General features: G+C 41.6%; 1 protein-coding gene across 2 annotated transcripts in view; it reads right to left on the reverse strand.

The window, feature by feature from the left end:
- The window catches only part of FBLN1 (fibulin 1), a 62,107-nt gene that overhangs the window by 24,883 nt on the left and 15,934 nt on the right, over positions 1-21,290 (reverse strand). For both annotated transcript variants that reach the window (XM_050323296.1, XM_050323297.1), the window contains exons 3-14: positions 18,355-18,490; positions 14,674-14,845; positions 13,253-13,312; positions 11,660-11,761; positions 10,622-10,759; positions 8,867-9,004; positions 7,296-7,439; positions 6,351-6,479; positions 5,739-5,864; positions 5,384-5,503; positions 4,433-4,564; positions 3,730-3,853 (exon numbers count right to left, since the gene is read on the reverse strand). In XM_050323296.1, the coding sequence (XP_050179253.1) occupies positions 3,730-3,853; positions 4,433-4,564; positions 5,384-5,503; positions 5,739-5,864; positions 6,351-6,479; positions 7,296-7,439; positions 8,867-9,004; positions 10,622-10,759; positions 11,660-11,761; positions 13,253-13,312; positions 14,674-14,845; positions 18,355-18,490 (1,521 nt within the window). The remainder of the gene's footprint in view (positions 1-3,729; positions 3,854-4,432; positions 4,565-5,383; positions 5,504-5,738; positions 5,865-6,350; positions 6,480-7,295; positions 7,440-8,866; positions 9,005-10,621; positions 10,760-11,659; positions 11,762-13,252; positions 13,313-14,673; positions 14,846-18,354; positions 18,491-21,290) is intronic.

Here is a 21,290-nt window from a genome sequence, read left to right on the forward strand (position 1 = left end):
ATTTAATTTATTTTATTTTGGCATATGAAATTGAGCCCCTATCAGGAGAATCAGTCTGTGGCTCATAAGCAAGCCCCTCTTTGTTGCCAGTGCAGGGTGACCTGAATTCCAGGAACTTCTCATTATATGCAAAATCAGCACTTTCAAAAAGAGTAGTTAAAAGCACCCTCAGTTCTTCAATTAATGTGCTGCCTGTTTTCTTTTAATACCACTTGCAAATGAAAGTACAAAGCAATTCTTTGAAGATCTAAATGCATTCTTAATTTTATTGATGTGTGTAAAGAGCATGCACAAGTCCTCACAGGATGGCCAGCTAATTAGGTGTGGATACTCCTGAAATATTTTCAGGTATAGAGAGTTCTGCATTCTTTTCTGAAATGTCATTAATAACTCTACTAAGGAGAATGGCTTGGTTTTGCTGAAATCATGAAGCAAGTCAAGACGGTTAATTCCTCAGCTGGAAATGTTTTCTTCAAGTACCACTTCTTGGAAGCACAGACATGCTTATGAGCATTTACACACTCATAAAGATGCTCTGCCTTATTATTTTATAAAACACATTTTATAATAATGGCCAGAATTTTTTAAGAGAACAGAAAACCAAGGCTCGAAGACTCAAGAAAGGACATTCTGCTAATTCAGAAAGCTCCTTGTGAAGATAGATGTGCCTGTGGCCAGGAGCTAGAATTATTCAAAACTCACCATCTTTTATCTCGTGCCTTGGTAGTGCACACTACACACTGACTATAGGCTGAGTTAATGTGCACTAATTGTTCCATCAAATAACCACAAAGGAGAGATAGCAAATATTATTGCTTTGGAGAACCAGGGTTCATTCTGGGGTCATGCACCGCAAAGGCGAGAAGCAAAGAGCATTTCAACTCCAGTGTACTCTCCAGCCCTCATTTTAATGCTTCCCCTCAGTGGGCAGCAGGAAATCAGATGACAGGGGAATGCAACAACCTGTTGGCACAGAATCACAGAACCACCAACACTGACATTATGGGGGAAACTGGGCTCCTCTGCTGTGGCTCAGGCAGTCTGGGGAGTTGGACCTGCACGATTCAGACTGCCTGAAAGAGCTCAGGTCTGCCAAGGCAGAAGATAATTGTTTGTTGCTAAAAGAAAAACACCTCTCTACTGATAGGGAGAATTGAATTGCTCTGAGGCAGATAGATTGCTACAGAGGCTACGAAATCCTTATCATCCAAGGACTTGAAGCAGAAGTTAAATAAACAACTCTCAGAAATATTCCAGGTAGGTCTGAGCCTTTCTTGGCATACAGGAGTGGATTAGGTTTACCCATTAAGGTCCTCATTTCGTATGTTTTATGAAAAAAAGGCTGCAATTTTAGAAAGTCTGCAGTTTCAGAGGTTTCACAGGGTTTTGGTAAGGATGACAAAAAGTTCAAAAGCAATCTCCTAAGGAATGTCAGATTTCTACTCCAGACTGTTAAAAGAAAAACAAAAATCACCAAGATGTCTTAAAACACACAAACCAAAGTGTTTCTTCCTACACTTGTTCTTGGAAATGAGTGAGCTGCTTTGGCTGTAATTGGCCAAAACTTGAGCCAGAGTCAGACACCTGGCTGATAAAATTTCAGTCATTGGTTACATTTTGGCAAAATTTTAAGGAGGTAAAGACAGGTCCTAGTAATGAGAAGCACCAGGCAGCTTTAATAATACACAGATATGTCTAGAATACACAAATATTTCCCAATTTGGCTCAGCCCAGCACACATTTCTGACACGTTGCCATAAACTCTTCTTTATATTTTCTACTATTTTTCTTGGCTTAAATATTACAAATGTTAGACTTCAGTGCCACATAAAGAGAATTTAATTGTTATGCAATTTGAAAACAAAAACTGTTTGGCAAGGCAATGCAGCAAGTTAAGTCCTATTGTGAGGAGCAGTAGATCTTAACTATCCTTGGAAAAATACCAAGCCTATAGGCTGATCCACGAAAAAACAAAAAGTAGAATTTAGGTAAAAGAGATAAGGCCTTCAATTAAATTGTTACCATTAAGGATCAGACTGTGCCAGGCGTTTTGCTGTCTCTGGGGAAGGTTACACAGGCAGTTTCCTCCTGGAGCTCAGTGTCTAAGCAGCATACTGAGCGTTCAGCCTGTAGCGTGGGACAATCCTGGAATTATCTCTCCTGATGGCCATCCCCACTGAACAGACACCATGCAAAACCTCTGCTTTGAAGGTATGGGGTAAAGAAGCTTCTGAATCACTGAGGGCTCTTGCCTGTACACAAGGATTTTAAGGAAAAATAAAATGAAGGAAACTTGGATTTACAGGACTGAGACCTGCTAAAGAAAATAATGGGGAACAGGGTAAAAAAAAAAATCTCCTGAGGTGCCAACTTGATGAAAGCGAGTCGAGAATATGTTGTCTCTCTTATGATGTGCCAAGCTGGTGAAACTTGAATGTGTTTTGAATGAAAGGGAGAGGAAAATGGTAACTGTACTAGATGTGACGTTATGAGTAGCCAGCTATTTTGATTTTGGAATATGGCACAAGAGTGAGTGAAAAAGCAATTTAATGTCATCATGTAGAAGGTAATAAAGACATCTAGCTATATATCATATATATAACCATGCTGGGTTATGTATGCTAAAACTAAATCAGTCAAGGAGATGTACAATAGTTTGGATGTAAAAAAGGGTGCTAAAGAGCTCTCATAAAACTCCTCCCCACTGGGCACCAGGTAACCCACTCCACAAACCCTGATTCCTACATGTTGTTGTATCCTGGCTAAGTCTGAGGGCACCCACTGCCTGCTAAACCCTCTGACTTCTCCAATAAAGATAATGAACTCATATTCTCTTTCCCTTATGCAAACATGTTTTCAACAGTAAATTTAGTATCTGTCTGTAGATGTTGAGAGGAAAAAACCTAATAAATCCAACAAGATAATAACTCAAGGAATTAAAATAATTAGAACTTCACTGAGCAGCTGCAGGATTTGTGTCTGATTCATGGCCTAATTATAGCCCCAGCACATCAGCAGGATCTTGCCCTGTGAGCAGGTCTGAGTTAGGCAGAGTAAGCCATTACAGAGTCCAACAACCCAGACACAGAAAAACAATTCAGACATTCTGTGGCTTCCCCAAAAGATCCCATACAGATCAAATAGCCATGAAAGTCCAATACAGGTGAGAGAGAAGACAGAACATATGTGCACCATGTGTATTTTATAAACTGAGCTCTGCAACTCAGGGATGTCCACAGCAGCAGAAATCTGCTAATTCTGCCTAGTGGCCCATTGCATACGATTTTTTTTTTTTAAATTAGGATACAAATGAACCCACTATTTTACAAAATTAGATGCCCCAACCCTGGCAGTGTTCAGAGCCAGGTTGAATAAGGCCTTGAGCAACTTGGTCTAGGGGGAGGTGTCAAGGATTTTGAAGCTGGAGGTAACCCTCCTAACAGGCTGCCTGCAAGGGAGCCAGAGAGAGAGTATCTGCTTGTGGCTCTAGAGTACATGACAGTGCAAAGCACTGACGTGTGGGTGTCCTTTTCTTAGACTGGAACAGGAGCATGAGAAGCAGACCAGACCTGTGTGTGCACTACACAGGGTAGGCCTGCCAACACAACACGTGTTTGCTGGGAACTGTTCTATGTTCAGTCAGCAGTGGTGGGACATAAAGGAGATCATGGCACCAAAAAAGTGCTTGCCCTTGACAGAGAAGGTGAAGAAGGTAAGGAAGGCACTTACGTGTCTCCTGACTTGCGGTAATTCTCTGGGCACTCCAAGGACAGGCAGCGAAAGCCGCCCTGGATGTTAAAGCAGGTCTCGTTGAAAGAGCAGTTGTGGCTTTCTGCAACACACTCATCGATGTCTGCCAAGGGAAACAGGGCAGTGGGTGAGACACTGGGGGTCAGACAGAGGGAGTCAGACACAGGCCCTTCCTCTCCTGGCAGGTGCCAGACAATCATAGTGCTCTGTCAGGTCCTACAGAACATGGGCTGCAATTAAACACTGGTGCAGGACTGGAAGGGGAGGGCAGCAACAACAAAAAAGAAGAAAATTAACCCAACAACCAAGAAGAGGAAAAAGAAGAGCAGCAGTGCCACTAAGTGGACAAGACCTAAACATCTGCTGACGTGTTTACAGCAGGATATTTCCTTTTAGCAGCTAAACTAACTCATACCAGTTCACAGTCTGAATCTTCATCTTCAGATTTTTATCATTATTTAGTAACATTATAAAAAGTATTCTTTATGGAATTCTGTACTTTATAATGGAAATTTCCTGTATATTTCCTGTATATAAAAGACTTGTTTCTTCAGATTTCAAGCTGTCATTTATTGCTTTCCCTGTATTGTTGTAGGAAAGACATTTTTTAAGCACAGAAACTCGCTGGAACTGTTCAGAAGTCCACAGTGCAGCGAGGTGTCCCTGCAGCCCCTGAGCTCACCTTGGCAGTTGCGTGCATTGGGTGCCAGCCTGTAGCCAGAGGAGGGACAAGTGCACTGGAAGCTCCCAGGAATGTTGATGCATCGGAAGGAACAGATGTGCCCCCCGGTGGGCAAAGCACACTCATCAATGTCTGCAAGGAGAAAACACCACTGGTTTCCTGTGTGTTCATGGCATCCAACTCAGTGCACGTGGACGGGGCTCCTGCTGAGAGCTTCAAACATAGTTTGATGGTTCTAATGCTGGGCAGAGCAGATCATCAGATAGGTGTGGCTCTAGTCAGTAAAGTCTAAATAGCAAAGACTTGCAGGAATAAATGGAGGTCTGAAGAAAATTAAAAGCAATATGAGGGTCCAAGGGACAAAGTATTGGACAAGAGCAAGCACTTTACAGTGATGTGTGTCACAGTGCTATACAAAAGGGAAGCAGAGGAATAGTTTTATCCTTGTTTTTACAAAAAAGGAAATCAAAATTAGGTGTTCTGCCCAAGGTGTAACTGTCCAGCAAATCCTGTAAGCCTAAGTCCAAATTCAGGATCTTGTCCATGAGGTCACACCCACATCCTCCTTGTATTTGAGGAGAACCTACTCACACATTAATTCAGAATGAGCCCCAAAAAGAGGATATTATAAAATACTACTTAGTAATGTTATATATTTATGTATGTAACATATTCATATCTTCACTTCCTGAAGACTAGAAATCCTGCTAGTTCCTGGGAAAAAATAAGTTTCTGTCAAGTTACAAAAATATTTCAAGCTCCAATTCGTGTAAACAGCAAAACACCACAGAAGCACAGAGATGTTTCTAGACAAGGGCATGGGAGGGAGACCCTCACTAAACACAGTTTCATAAGAAAATACAAGAGAGAATCAAATATTAAAGTGAAACAATTGCATGGAGTTGCTCCTGTTTGTGATGGTGGCAGTAAGAAATGCTGCCCAACCCTCACCTTCACAGGAGATGCCATCAATGTCGCTGAGCTGGAAGCCACGGCGGCAGTAGCACTGGTAGGAGCCGTACACGTTGGCACACTCTTGGCTACAGGGGTTGCTCTCACACTCGTTTAAATCTGAAACGCAAAGTTAAGACACCTGAACCCCAAATTTCTTGCTGCACTCCTAACACTGGACTAAAACAAAACTTTGGAAGGCAATTCTTTTTATGAAATCATAACAGCAAGAGACTGCAGTAGGTTGATTTCTCACACCATTCCAGTGGCCTTGCAAGTTAAAAATCAAACAGAAAGAGCTAAAGAGCAACGAGTTGTTTCTCACACCACACAGCCAAAGCACTGACAGCCGTACCTTCACATGATCTCCCATCAGCTGAAAGTTTGAATCCCATGGTGCAAGTGCAGTAGTAGGAGCCAGGAGTGTTCTCACACTTGTGAGCGCAGAGGCGGCCTGGGTAGCGTCTGCACTCGTTGATATCTGCAATAACAAGCACAGAGAGCTCTGTGGAGCAGCTGGCTTCACTGAAACAGCAGTCTGGGCAAGAACGTGGTCACAGAAGTTTGATTTTTATTTTCCAGATTTAAATTCCATACTAGAGAGGGAAGAAGTCCTTAAAATGCTCATTTAGAAACACCCCAGTGCATAACTGGATTAGATCTATACAGAAGAGAGCTGCTTTGATCTTCCAAAGAAATGTTTTGCTGTAGGTGCATATAAAATATCACAGAAAACAATTGCACACACTCTCACAATCTTAACTTTTAATGGGATGACAAATAACATGTTGACAATACTCATACAGCTTCCTTTGAAGTCTCAGCAGGTCTCTAATATGGTATTAGATTTATCCAAATAATACAGTAGTGAATTTTACATTCAGGTGACAGAGGTTACACAGAGAGCACTAACATTCCTCACACAGGCTCAGTGTTGAAGTGCCTTGGCTGCAGGTATTTAACTCACCAATGCAGGTCCTACTGATGACATCAAAGGTGTAGCCAGCCTTGCACTCGCAGCGGTAATTGCCCGGGGCATTGATACACACGTGCCCCTCCCCACAGGGCTGGTTGGGGGATGAGCACTCATCCACATCTAAAACAGACAGAGGAGTGACTCAACATACACTTCTGAGCATGCAAGTGGAGAGAAGAGCCATGTGTCAATGCACTTCTGTGTCCCCGAGTACTTATGGAGAGTTTTGAATCAGAAAGCAAGATTTTATCAGACTCTGAGCTTCTACAAGATCAGAGTCACCAACACAAACTGGTCATATCAAGGCAGGTTATCTGTCAGGTGTCCTTAATGTTGATGGACTTGGGAGAGAAAAGATCAGGAAGTCAGGCAACCTTTGGAGGAAATCAGGTGCAAAATTGTTTTGTTATGCATACTCAGTACTCACGGATCAGATCTTCATCTAGTGTAAGATGTCATAGGCCACAGGTAGGGCTTTGATAAGCCATTTACAAAAACTGAAAACACATGCAAAAATACCTCTCTTTGCAAAAGCCACCTCAGTTGAAAGCCAGCCAAAGCCATATATGTCTTTCAACATTATTCAAATGGTTTCTGTGGGGCATGAAGTGGGCCTTGTGTTATCCCTATCCCTCTGCACAAGAGATTGGGGACCACACAGTATTGTTCCAATACACTCACACAGTCACAGACAATGCCCTTTTAGGGGGAGATTATCATTTCTCCTCTCCTCAGAATATAGGGTTCCATGAGTTATATGAAGGACAGAGTGGATGCTTGTCATTCTTCACTTGTTGGGACCGCCATGAGGGACAGAACAGGATCAAGAATTGACTGTGGGAATGAGAGGAGTTTGAGCAAAAGAAACTGGTAAAGATAAATGACAGATGCAAGTTGTTTCCTTAAAACTGCTTTTTCTTACAAACTGTTCCTCACCTACACATCTTGTTCCATCTTCGTTGAGATGATACCCTCGGCCACAGCTGGGTGAGATTCGCTGGCAGGTGAAGGAGCCATCGGTGTTAATACAGATCTGCCCAGCTGGGCACGGCGTGTTGGTGCTCAGGCACTCATTGATATCTACAAGAGCACAAGATGCTTTCATTATGTAACCCTTCAGAAGTTTACATCCCATGTAACCCTGCAGACAAGATCTGCCCATGGCAGAACACAATTATTCATGCCCTTCAGCTTCCCCAATGCAACGCTGCCAGAGCAAAGACTGGGGAGGGGTGAGAAGCACAGACCCCACTGAAAAGCAGTGAAAATAGGGTATAGCACTTGTATTTGTTTGAAAGCCTCCCCTAAGCTTCCAAAGAGCTGATCAACAATTCAGCTCACCAGTTTAACCTGTTCTGCTTCAGTCTGTGCGTTCTGATTCAGCTCTCGGCTTCTACACAAAGATCAGTCACAAATCCAACAACAAAATCCCCTCAATGCCGCACAGGGCAGCATTTGATTCCCAGTGTGTAAAATTCACCTGTGAAATTGTTTTGGTAAATATTTTGAGGGAATGCCTCTTGGGGGCCATAACTGCTACAAACTGCTGTGGCTTTGCTGACATCTGTGACAGCAAGTTAACCCCGAGCTGCTGCTGACCCGGGGCTGCCTGTGGCAGGCACGTGTCCTCAAAGGGCTCGCTGTGCACAGGCACTGGCCCCCCTCATTTTAAAGGCTGCAATTCTGTTTTCAGTGTCAGATTTCACTCTACAGCGTATGATATGGTCAGGACAATGAGGGGTTGACAGTGAGCTCCACTTGGCAGCTGCTGCAGCTCAGCCAGTTCCACAAGTCCAAGACCTGCCGCGCCGATGGGGGAATCCAAAGGTAAGTTGAGACTTGAAAATACTACTCCAGGGAATAACTGGTAGATTTTTAGGACACATTAGACAATACCATTTAGAGTCTACTGGAAACCAGTAATTCTTAAGTATTTATATAAAGGTTATAATACTGTTTTAGGGAGTCTTGGAAACAAGGTATTAACCTAACAGACTGTCATCAGTCTTTAAATTAAACTCTCCATAACTGGCCCATCATTCTCATACACAGTAAGGTTCTTGATAGGCTGTAACAGGGGACAGGTCTGGAAAGACCTACGTACCCATAAAGCCATGCAGAGAAAGAGTGTAACAGAGGATGTCATAATTACAGCTTTTATACTGTATAAACTTCAGCTAAAACCTTTTGGATAGAAGCAGATAAAATACATCATAAATTTTGTTTCAGATAAAATACCCAAAGACTCAAGGAAAGTGTTCAAATGCAGCTAAGTGCCTTAGATAACCCGATCTCATTAAAAACAGCAATCTGCTATTTAAGTCTTTTATTTCATCTGTAAATCTTCCCTGTAAGACCAAGCCTGCCTTGAAAGGAGCAGAAAAACCCCAGAGCAGAGCAAAGCACAGATGAAGAATGGCTTGAGAAGCTCAGAACTCATGCGTTGAAAGAACAACTTATCTCCCAGGCAGCACCTGGGTGCTCCCTGAGCCCAGAAACAGCCTTACCGATACAGTTGCCGAGCGCATCTTGTATAAAGCCACTCATGCACTGTAGCTTGGGGCGGCAACGGAAGGATCCTGGAGTATTCTGACAGATAAAATCGGGGGGGCAGTTATGAGTACCAGTCTCACACTCGTCAATATCTGGTACGTCACAAAAAAAAACTGTTAGCAGGGGTGTGGCAAGGGATTTCCATCACAGTTCAAACAACACATAGTTAAAAACACCCGACAGACTAATTGCTCAGCATCCCTGCCTGCAATGCACTGCAGTGACCAGGAGCAATCTGACCTGCTGCCTCAACCAGGATCTCAGGGGAATAACTTAAGGGGATTTTATTATTTTCCTATTATTTTTATATCTAAGGGTGTGTCGGTGCATATTATGCTTTACAAGGTTAGTTCTCACAACTAAATGATCCAAACTCCTGCAGAGCACCTGAAGCATCACGTTCAGCAGCGTTCAGCCTGGATCCAGCACTGTGCTCAGCTTTGAAGTCAGTAAGATTTAATTATCAAAGTGCAATTTTAATTCTAACCTTAGATCCAATGCAGACATTGTTCATTTCTTTGTAAGTGAATTTATTTGCCTTCATTCTCAACCATATTAAGGTTTGCAGTATCCTTACATCATTGTGCTTTAATATGCACATAAACATGATTTCTGCTAACTTTAATATTCCCTTCCAGTTCAGAATAGACAACAAATATCTGTGAATAAATTACGGTTCAGATGAAGCAGGTAAAACAGACAAGGGCTAATGTGGCTTCATTCACAAATGCAGCCCTGTCCACATAAAAGCAACTAAAATTTCATATTTGCCACCAGGCAATGGAATGAGATCTCCTAAAGCTATTAATATGCAGAAGCTCTCTGGCCACTGGATGCCTCGGCTTTCCCAGGCATGCAGGTGACACAAGAGTAGATGAAACTGCTTAGCCTCGAGCTTTGTGAGACTTGGTTAATGACTGTGGAGCCCATTTTAAGTGTAGGATGGGTTAATACTGAACTGGGTTCAGCAGGGTTCTGCATGCAGGAGGTCTCAGTCATGTTGCTTGGCATTTAAACACCATACGTGAAAATTATTCACTTTATATTTTTACCTTTATTAACATAACATTAACAATTAACATTATTAACGTATCTTATGCAGATAAGAACTTTCTAAGATTAATGGCATGCAGGATTTACTATCTGTACTCCTTTTTTTCTATCAGAAAAGACTATCAATACCTGCCAGTAAGCTATTTGTTGGCCTAAATCTGATGTCACTCAAATCAGAGCAATGTTGCTTCAAAGGGATCCCAGTCAGACCACAATACTTTACAAAACATTGCCTGATGTTCTGCAGGTTTTGCAGTTGGAATTCATTCATCAGCTTTTTTACTCAGTCTATTTTTCATTACTGATCAGTTCCTACAGTAAAACTTTACTCGGGATTTTGGTTGAGTTATTTTACTCAGTGGAATGAAATTAGTTTATTTACAAACCGTTCTAAGCTCAGGGGGGACAGACTTTCTCATAGTAAAAACCAATTCCACATCAAATGCAGTTTGCTGCTGATTTCTCTCTGTAAAGGCGGCATGTCAGGTGAACTTATGGATGCATGGAACAGCATCCTTTGAGCCAGACACACCTGGAAATCAGCCACTGTTTCAGTAAAAAAGACTGTTACTCTTGTGGTCAAACATGGCTAGTCAAGACCAGTGCTTTTAGCCCCTTTTGTTTGGAGGATTCCAGTCTCCTTGCACGGGACATACCTTTGCAACGACTGTCATCTGTCAGTTCATAGCCGGTCCCACAGCTGGTGTCCCGCTGGCAGCGGAAAGATCCCAACGTATTGACACAGGTTTGGCCAAGCCCACAGCTGTGTGTTCCAGTGATGCACTCATTAATGTCTGGAGCAGGTAAAGTGATTTGAAACAATAAAAGAGAATAAATAAGAAGCATAAGAAGGGATGAGGTCAAAGGCAACATCATGTGCTCGAGTGTGGCGCAGATGATGTCTCCAGCCATGTCTGAGGGTGTTACAGGTGGGCTGTGCATCCATGGTCTGCTGGTGGAGGTGCCAGTGTTTGGGTAATGTTGGACTCAATGATCTTAAGGGTGTTTTCCAAACTGAATGACTCTGTGGTTTGGTTATAGTGCCCATAGGAATGAGGTAAACTGTCAGAAATCCTTCCCTTGCTCTGCCTCCAGCCTATGGCTGAGGCACTCCCCGAGCCACAAGTTCCAACTTTCTACTTTCCAGCTACTGATGGACAGTTCTTTTGTGCATTTTTTATCTTTGAATGCATAAAGGTGACATCCATGTGGAGCAAATATAAAAGTTCTTCCTTTTTATATTTAGTGCTATTTCAGTGTTAATCTGACCAATCAGCAGTATCTACTTTATATTCTGAAGTTTGTATATGAGCTACTTAGACTCTATTTTCAGTCAGTGACAGAAAAAAGCTCTCCTGATGAATAACACTTTTCCTCCTAGAACAGCTGTGCAGGACTCATCAATTACTATCGTCTTCTACAACAGAGAACAGGTATTTTATTTTGCTTTTATCCACAACAATAAATTCAAGATCTGCCTCTTCCCAATCTAAATCCTCCACCTTTTCTACTGATTCTTTCTTAACTTCAATTTCCAACAGTTCTCACTTCAACACTCCAAACCACCTTTTTATGATCTCACCTCTTTCCCCAGCTGGCATATTCTGATTTCTTCTGTCTAGATATGTTTTGGTCTATTCTTGCCCTTTTATAAAAGGAATGCTGATACCCAAGGCACTGATTTTATGTGTTACCTTCACAGGTGATACCGTCTGGTTGAAGCTGATAACCAACGAAGCAGGAGCACACGTAACTGGATCCTGTGTCTCTGCACTGCTGAGAGCAGGGCCCACCACCTAATGGGTATTTGAAACAGTCTTATGTAATGAGCAGGCTCTTCATAGCAACTGGAACAAACCATTAATTTATAGGATGCTTGATGACTTGTTTAAAAAAGCAGTTAACTGAACACATATATACAAAAGAAGGAAAGGACTAAGCTCTGAAAGCTTTACAAAATAATACAAGAAGGGTTATTCTTGCAGACAGAAAGAGAACAAATTTACAAAAATTTGGCTCATCATTAAAAAATCTTCCTTTTTCTGATCTTGTTTAAAGATAAATTAATATTAAAAGTGTTTAATATTCTCAAAATAGTGAAAAGGTTATGTACTGCCAGCTGGTAAGAGTAAAATATTCTCAGTACAGAACTTAAAAAAAAAAAAAAACAAAAAAAAAACAAAAGTGTTTTTCAGAATGGCTGGACAGGCATTAAACAAGAGGTTTGAGATGGGCACAATCCATGTGAGCAAATACAACTATACTACTTTATAAATACTTTTTATACAATAATTTCTGTAATTTCTGTAGCTATTTCTAATGAGGACAGGGCCATTAATCCACCACAGCAAATAGGCTGTAGGCAGAACTCCTGATTTGCAATTAGCCATAGCAATCCATCTCTTGCAGGCAGCTGATTAACTGACAAATACAACAACTGCTTACACGAAGAAATAATGCTAGGAAAATATGTAACACATTTTTCTATGTCATCTCCTGTAATTAGCAGCTGGAGACAAGCAGGAGAGGCAGTGTTAGCTCTCCTTTGCTAATGGAGACATTTCCACTCTCTCCAGTGTAACAGCTGTAGAAGACGGAGCACAGTAAATCATCTCTCAACTGGAATATGAGTCTATTAAATTGATTTTATCCTAAATACATTACTGAGTTCTGAAATGCTGGCAGAAAATAGTGAATCACTGCTGCTTTAAGTTTATAGACATGTAAATCACATGTGACAAGCAATAAATCAGAATGCTTAGCAGAACAATATCCCAAATACACATTCTTCCCGGGAGGCAGATAGCAGGATTAATGAGGACAGTAGCCACTTTTTCTTGCTTTCTTTTAGGTGATGCATCTCAAAAGGAAACAAGTTTCATTTCATATTCAAACACCCTGATCATCCCAGGAGAAGAACAAAAAATGCTCATATTTAATACGGGATCCCATGTCCTGAAGAACCCAGAGGACTCCACAGGTTCAAGGGTGACTGACACCTCTGAGGTATTACCCACTAGAAGTTAAATAAAAGTTAAATGTATAGTCTCAACTTCAGTGGTGTAAGATGAACTCCACTGTGGGAAACAATGCCTTCCTTGTATTTAGGAACTATTCAGGTATCACAGAATGGACCACTATTTCTTGGAAAGGCTCTTCCTTCTGTTATTTTTACCCTAACTAGCTTAGGCAAAGGGTTTTGGTTAATCTCTAGATCTAAGCTGGCTTCACTTTCATTGAAGGCAGTCACAAGGGAGCTAGCTAACAGGACTAGTCACCTGACTTACCTCTGCAGCCATCATGCAGATAAGGATCTTCCTGGTCTAATTCCTCCTTTGAAATCTCAACTAAAAAGAGAAGAGATAGGCATTAGAGGAGAAAGCACTTTTATTCTCAAGGTAAAATGTTGTGTTCTTGGGATGGGACTCAGACCAGGGTTTTGGATAAACCAGGACAAAATTAAAGAGCATTATTTACGTATTTTACAGGTATTTCATACTTAAATTTGACATTCAAATGCACATGGCCATGGGGTATTTTCCATCTGACTGATTCCATCTGAAATTCATGCTGTGATCGTAGATTACATATGGACTGAGATTCTCAAATGCAGGTTCTTTACATCAGGCTTTGAACCAGAGCTTAACCTCATTTTCATAAGACATGTTGTTGAGGCATGCTTGGCTTCCACTGACTTTATAGTAGCTTGGGGTACTCACAGATTTAATGAAAATCAGATTAACCTCAGTTATTTATTTAGACTTCATTCCAAAAAGAACTCCACACCCAACTTCTGGGCACCTACTTATGGCATTCTTTCAAATATACTTATATTCCTTAACCTGGAGAGTTTTGATCAGTGATACTTGTGCCACATGCAGAGTTTGTTCTGTCCACATGGAGGACATCAAAGGGCTGAACACACCCACTGCCTGAACCCATAGCTTGCCCAAAGGAATGTTCATGGACTTCCTCCAATGGCACAACAAACTCAAGATGCTTGTCCAAAAAGCTGCCCTACAAAATGAAGCCTTTGTGACTAACAACGTGTCTGTTTGAGTGGTTTGTTCTGCCTTCCTACAGGCAATTTTTATTGCCAACAGGGTTATTTGACATCTTGTTCCTTAGTTGCATGATGAGGACATTGTCCTGCCCTGCTTGTGGGCACAGCAGTGCCACAATAACCACACTACCAATGGCTGCTGCGTGTGCCACGTGCCCACAAGGGTGAGCAGGGAAATACTCACAGCCATGCTCCCAATTCTGCAGCATTTTCAGATGTTGACGTATTTCTCACATCATCAAGCTACACTGAATATGCAAATTTTTGTCATTAGCAGAGTGGTCTGAGGACAAGGGATCCACCAGCACTCAAGCATTTCTCAGTGGGTGAGATGCTGTTAAAAATTGATAGCTTATACTCAGCTTCCAAGACAAGATCATTAGTTGCCAAAATAAGCTATCTTACATTTAAGTTCTGACACCAGGAACTAAGTAACCACTTTGCAGCTCTTTTAGCCTCTTACTTCCAACAACAGCATTTCAGCTTTCACTAGCCAAAAAAATGAGCTCCAAAATATGAATCATTAAATTACTCAGATGAGATGTCAAGTTAGAAGAATTCCAACAGAAATTATTTAAAGTACAAATACTCCTTGCACTCTGCATCATTTTGTGCCTCCCTCTTTTAAAGCCTGCAATAAAATACCTTGCTGTTTTTTAGGAGCATCATCGCTGATGGACAGATCAATGCCTTCTGGGCCTTTCCCACAGCAAGATCTGAAGACAATTCCACACTGGTATCCCATCTTCGAGTTGGGATCACAACTCTGTCCTTGAACTTGGGCGGCCTTTCCCAGCAAACAACAGTAACAACACGTCTGTTAAAAGAAAATAAAACATATTAACCAAGTCAAATGATAGCCCTGACCAAGGTTAGTGTTACCAGGTCATATAGAGAAGCTATTTCGCTCTGAAAAGCACAGTCAAACGTTAATTAGTAGCATCACAGTCCTGCCATGGCTTCCAGCAATAATACATGGTATTCTTCTTCCAGAGGTGCTGAACTACAGCCTTGGAATACACCCCGTGGGTATTCCCGGGAATACACCACGGGAGTGAGCACAGGACAAGTTAATCCCATGGAGGTTTCCTTTGATTTCTAGTTGAGGAGATACTGCTGATTTATTCTGGTTTTTTCCTTGCTGTTAGAAAGCAGCAAAAGTTCTCTGCAACTGGTGTCTGCCAATTGCTACTGTCACGTGAAAGCAGAATTAAGTTTTTATTATTAATTTTGTTCTTCCAGACTCTATTTTGAAGAAAATAACCTGCACCATTAAACAGAGCAGATGTTTGTTTGGTGGGATGGCTCCTCACCACCCACTTCTGTTACTTGGTTCTCCAACTACTTCCATCCAGTGGCAGATGCTCCAGTTTTATCACTATTATGTCTGGGATTATTCCAACTTTTCTGGCTTTTCTGGATGCCTTTAGAAATAAATACTGGATGATCTCTTCCAAGAATTGCAACATTGCTCAATATTTATTCTAACACGTCAAGCAATTCCCTGAGGCGTCCTTCTCAAGGTTTGTAACATATGACTATAATTTTGTTAGATTTTTCAATTTTCACCAGCATAAATTAAAAGACAAAAATGAAAAGTGAGTTGAAGATTGATTATTTGACTTAAGCTTGCACATTTTTAATAACCAAATCTTATTTAAGCTATTGAATACAGCTGATGCCTTGCCAAATTTTGGTATTACATATTTCTAGATATCCTCACTGGTTTCTGCTGTCAGGCATATGAATTGACTCAGTCTGCTTCTTAGTCTTGTCACACGAGGTTCAAACTGGGAGTTACAGACTTTCTCTGGATGTTTTTAAGGAGTGATCATTAATCTTGCCATTCTTGAAGCGCTGAATAGCCTTTATTTCTTTCAGGTTGAACCACCACTTGAAAGACCTCAGTGTCCAGTTGATGTGAAACTTGGAATATAGAACTTGCTGAGTCTTGCAACATCTGCAAGAAACTGTATCTTCAATTAACTGATTGTGTGCCCTGCACCATTTGTTCCAGCCTATATTTATTCTAACTGTGCATGAGGCATCTTGGTTTAGCAGCTTGATAATGACAATAACTTTAGTTCTTGATTTGTTAAAGTTCTTATTATTTATGTTCCCACATAAGTCAGCAGCTCTGAAGGGTGAATCCTGTGCTAACTCTGCCTTTGGGATCTGTCCACAAGAGGTCTCTCCCTTGCTGAAATCCAGACAATATAACTGGGAGATGCTACGAGAAACAGACTGGAAAAGCACAAATAACTCAGCAGAATTTTTCAGCACTTTTGAAGAGCTGAACAAAAACTAAAAATATGTTCAACAGTCCAAAGCAATAAAATTTTTGTGCTCACCTAATTTACACAACTGAAGTTTCCTTGACAAAACTTGCAAGATAAGGATGTATCTCGGTCTTTGAAAAGTACTTAAGACAAATTTTAAAGGTGGTCAAATTTCTAGAAGCTTCACTTCTTTCTGCAGGGCTGTTGTGGTGGGAACTTCCGTAAAATCATTTCTACATCTCCTGTACCAGCAACAAATCTGGAAATTGATCCTTGTCATTTGATGAAGATTTTAAAGATTAATGATTCATTTTGCATCCCTTTTTCTTTTCCAAAGTCAGAAAAGCTCTGCTTCCAAACAAGCAGAGAGAAAATCCTGCCCAGCATTACCTCTGCCTGCCACCTTTACTGTAAAAGCTGAGGCAAGTGCTTTCAAAATATGGTCTTTTTATCTTCTTTCCAATCCCAAGTTTTGGACTCAAAGGAAAGATTAGCTGCCTGATTTGCTGCAAAGTGCTGCGATTAATCCTACTAATTGAATCACTAAATCATTCTTCCTGCTTCCTTGAAGGAGACAAAGAAGATCCAAAAGATTTTCTATGCGGCCTAAGCTAAATAAAAATGGACCAACTCAGGCCAAATGAGATTCAAGCCCATGAGAGACAGGCTTGGTGTGAATGTAAAAAGCTTGTTTACCACATCAGGGCACAAGAGCCAGACATTGTGTGTCTCAAGGTCATCACATTCAAAACATATTTAACAGAAAAAATGATGAATTGTTCACTGATATTAGATCATAACTCATCTATGTCCACCATGGATCAAAGGGTTACCTTGAAAGTTGCTCTTACAGCCACCTCAGGGAAGCTGTTAAGTGTAGGATATTCCTGTTAGAGAGTGGGAGGGCAGAACTTCGCTCACAAAGGTTCATTAACTCTGACCATGTTTATACCACTAAATTAAACAAGCACAGAATGTGGGCTCGAGGCATTACCCCGCAGTCATCTGTGGTGTTTAAATATCAGCAAGCTGTAATGGCAATGACCATGCCCTCAGACAATGCTGAGGAATATTTTGGGGTCAGCCCAGCGCAACCAGGGTTCCCACCAGCCCTCCTGCACCGTGTGCTGCAGGGAAGGACATCGGTCACGTGACAGCTGTGCTGAGCCACTGCCTACCATCTTCTATATTGAAGGGTTTTATTTTAGCTGAATGAACCATGCAGCATCTTTGAGCAGTAGGATGAACTAAAATCAGTCTCATCTATTTTCAACACCACTGAAAGAAGCCCATAATAGGACCAGAGCTGTTCACGACTGGGTCATGGGCAAAGTCCTGGTCCTACCTGTGGAACTTTCTTCCAAACACACTCTGCAGAGAGGTGTAACTATGCTCCCTTTCAAGCAATGAGAGACAAAGACAGTAATAAAGGCAGAGGGTAGGGCACAGATTAACTGAAGATGCCACAAGGACAGGCATTTTTATTCTGATGTCACATGCTGATATCACAGGCTGGTGGATGTCTCCATCCAGTTGTACATCAAAGTCATGTTCACTTAGGGCACTTACACAAGCTGGAATTACAAGTACCCTGAAAGGATTAAGTGCAGTCCTACCTCTCTGGACCACCAGCACTGAAAACCACCGAGTGTGACCTTGGGCCATGAAGCTCTAATGAAAGCTGAAGTCTGAAAGGCAGCTGAGCTTCTCACCCACCCCTCCCTGCAGCACTGATGTCTTCTTTTCATGCACAAGTGGTTTCCTGGCCAATTACCCATTCGAGACTTTCCACCCCTTTGCACTCTACCCTGTGCCTCTGCTAAAATGCCACGTGACAGCCTGCTTCCCAGAGATGGGGAGCTGCTTCCCAGAGACGGGGAGCTGCTTCCCAGAGACAGGTACAGAGTGAACAGCCTTAGCAGAGACACGAGGTGCAGGTGGGGAAAAACTGTTCATGTGCAGCAAAGTCTGCTGACCTTCAGGGCCAACCCTTCACACAGTCAACACCACTTCTGGAAGATGAACAGGAGCGGCTCTGATGCCTCACCTTGAAGTACTGGGCCTCACAAGTGGAATTTTCAGCAGCATGCGAGTCACACTCCTCGCGCACGTTGGCAAATTCCACCCCGTCGGAACAGGACTGCTTCTCCAGCTGGCTGCGGCAGCACTGCTCCTGGCTCATGCTGGGACACGGTGGGAGCAAGGGGAGAGAAATGGCACACAGGGGTCAGCAACAGGCACTGCAATCTGACAATCAGCACCTGAACCAGTTACAGTTCCTGTGGGAACACAGTCACATCATGAAGATATTCTCTGGCACCAACAGGTACAGCGTGTGGAACGAAGATCAGAGCATTGCTCTGGGGAACAACTGGAGATAACGGGGAGAAATGAAGATGCCAAGGGAAGTCCCAGGGAAAAACAGTGTATTGCAAGAAAGGGTCAAAGAAAGACAAGGGAAAGCAGAGCATTACAGGGCAGGGAGATGTGGAGAGGAGACAGGATAAAAGTGTGCGGGGAAACTAAGCTTTGTTAGTTCCACTGCTCATGAAGCCACTCCATTTTATCTCAGTGTCAGTGAATAAATTGGAAACTCCTTCCTGTAGGAAAAAAATCTGCACGAGGAAGCTTTAAACTCCTCCAATCCTATTGCTACTGCCCCCTGAATGCAGAGCCCAGTGAAGATCTCCCTCCACTCTGTTTTTATGGGTAACTCTGCTTTGTTAGGTAGCTTTGTGGGTGAACATGCCACCTTCTGTTACAGACACTGGGAAACAGAGAAAAAAAATAAAGATTAACAAATCAGATTACACATACAAGGATATAAACATATCCATGTGTTTTGTGGTAACCTGAATTCTTTAAGAATAAATGTTACCTGAGTTGGTAGGTATTCAAAATTTTCAAGTTTATGGATTCTATTTCTAGTACAGCAGGGGCACCTAAAAGGCATGACCTGTCAGAACTCTGTAAGAGAAAACCCCTACAAATGCATTATTATATCCATCTTATACATCTTACAGACCATCAACACTGAACACATTCTCTTTGTTGGTAAGAGCATTCCATTCACCCTTTTTTTTCCCCCTCAGCTCTAGTTATTTGAACTCAGATTATGCATCTCTGCACAGGGGTGAGGTTGTCAAGCTACACTCCCCAAGATTCCCAATTACTATTTATTGGATTGCACACAGGTCCTTTCCAACCCAAGCCATTCTGTGATTCCACAATTCCATGATTAGTAATGGTCTGACAGTGCAGTTCTCACTTGGACAAAAACAGCTCTGAGATTTCGATGCATAGGAACAAAACCCAGGATCAATTAATGAACAAATCATTCATAAATAGACTCTAAAGTCACAGCAAGAAGTCAGGCCCAGGACAGTAACCTTATCTGGCAGGATATTTGAACGTTTTGATATTTGATTTGGTTCCAGTTTGGAAGAATATGTAGCTTTTTTGTTGCTGAAATTCCCTCTGAAGCAGAATTTCCATTCCCTGCCCAGCTCTGGGGTGGTCTGACTGTCAGGGTTTTGGAAGCCTCTAAAACCTGAACTGCAGGCCCAAGAGTGTGGGAACTGAGACTTTCCAGCTCCCTTAGCCCTGCAGGTTGTGCTCAGGAGATATGTTAGCCCGGGACAAGCAAACAAACAAACAACAGCCTTTCGGGAGATCTGCTTGATTCCCAGGGTGCCTCTCTGTTTTCAAACACAAGCCATCTCTTTGAAATCCCTGACAAATTGGCAATTTCAACCAAAACAAGAAAGTTTCTTACAATGTTTCCCACAGCTGTATTCCTAAGTCATGTGGCCCACCCCAACTGTAATAAGGAATTAAGCATCGATTGAATAATAGAATAAAATACCATTTGTTCATTCTCAGAACAACAACAATAAAATCACACTTCATTGGGTGGCTTACAATATTGGCCTTTAAAAACAGAGAAAGTAGAGCAGCACTTTCCTGTGAATTTGGGGTTTTTTAAATTATTCTTAATATTCAAAAAAGCAAAAGGCTGCCTTTTCCTTATCTGCCTGAGTTAAAACATGCAACAGAACTTCCCTGAAAATAAACAGGTATTCACAATATGGCTGAAATCTTAAAACACTAAATATTGAATCTCCAGGAGCATGAGGCCTCATAGCTGACACTCACTCAGGATATTTCAGGTAAAATCATGCATCTCTGAAAGATGAGTTTTATTCATGGCTCACTAGTGAACATACATCACTCACACAAAAAAAATCCTTATTCTCTGTTTCAGGTGTTGATCTAAAATTAAAATTATTTTATCTCTAGATAATTTGATTAAAAATCAAGTTAAGAAATCATGTTTCATAGTCTCATTTTACTTTTAATTAAAATTTAACCAATGTTACTGATTTTCATGGAGTTAATTTCCAGGTGAAAATCTACATGCCCATTTACCTCCACAATCTTTTCACATTTATTATCCTCCTTCCCGGAGGATGCACTCCTAAACCATTACAGATTTCAGAATCACCTATTTTTTTCTTTCCTTTTTTTTTTTTTTTCCCATAAAAGCATTAAAATTTTACTTTGCTCTGAAAACAGCCTAATTTCATTAACCCCTGCCTGCCTCCTACTTACTTCAAGCTACGTCAGTGCTATTCATGTGCAGACTGGAAGGTCTTGAACAAACTATTAAAATTGAAAATAATGATTTTGCAAAAACAAGCCAGGTCTTCCACCCTTACATTCCTCAGTCTGCATTCCTGCAACACTAATTATAAATAATGTTATTCCCTGTGTAACTCCAAGAGGACTTTACGCAGTGTCAAAGGCATGCAATTCCCATATGGAGATATGCTGTTTCTGGCATGGGAATCAAGTTCACTTGCTAAGAGCTCTGGGCAGGGGAAACTCTTCAGTTTGAAAGGAAGAAGATTTATTGGGCAGGTTGAGTTCCAGAATGAAATGGCAGCTCTTTCCAGCTGCTGTGAGTTTAACCACGCCATGAGG

Source organism: Myiozetetes cayanensis, unplaced genomic scaffold (assembly GCF_022539395.1).
Source record: "Myiozetetes cayanensis isolate MyiCay16 unplaced genomic scaffold, myiCay2020 scf3, whole genome shotgun sequence".
In the NCBI taxonomy this organism is placed as follows: Eukaryota; Metazoa; Chordata; class Aves; order Passeriformes; family Tyrannidae; genus Myiozetetes; species Myiozetetes cayanensis.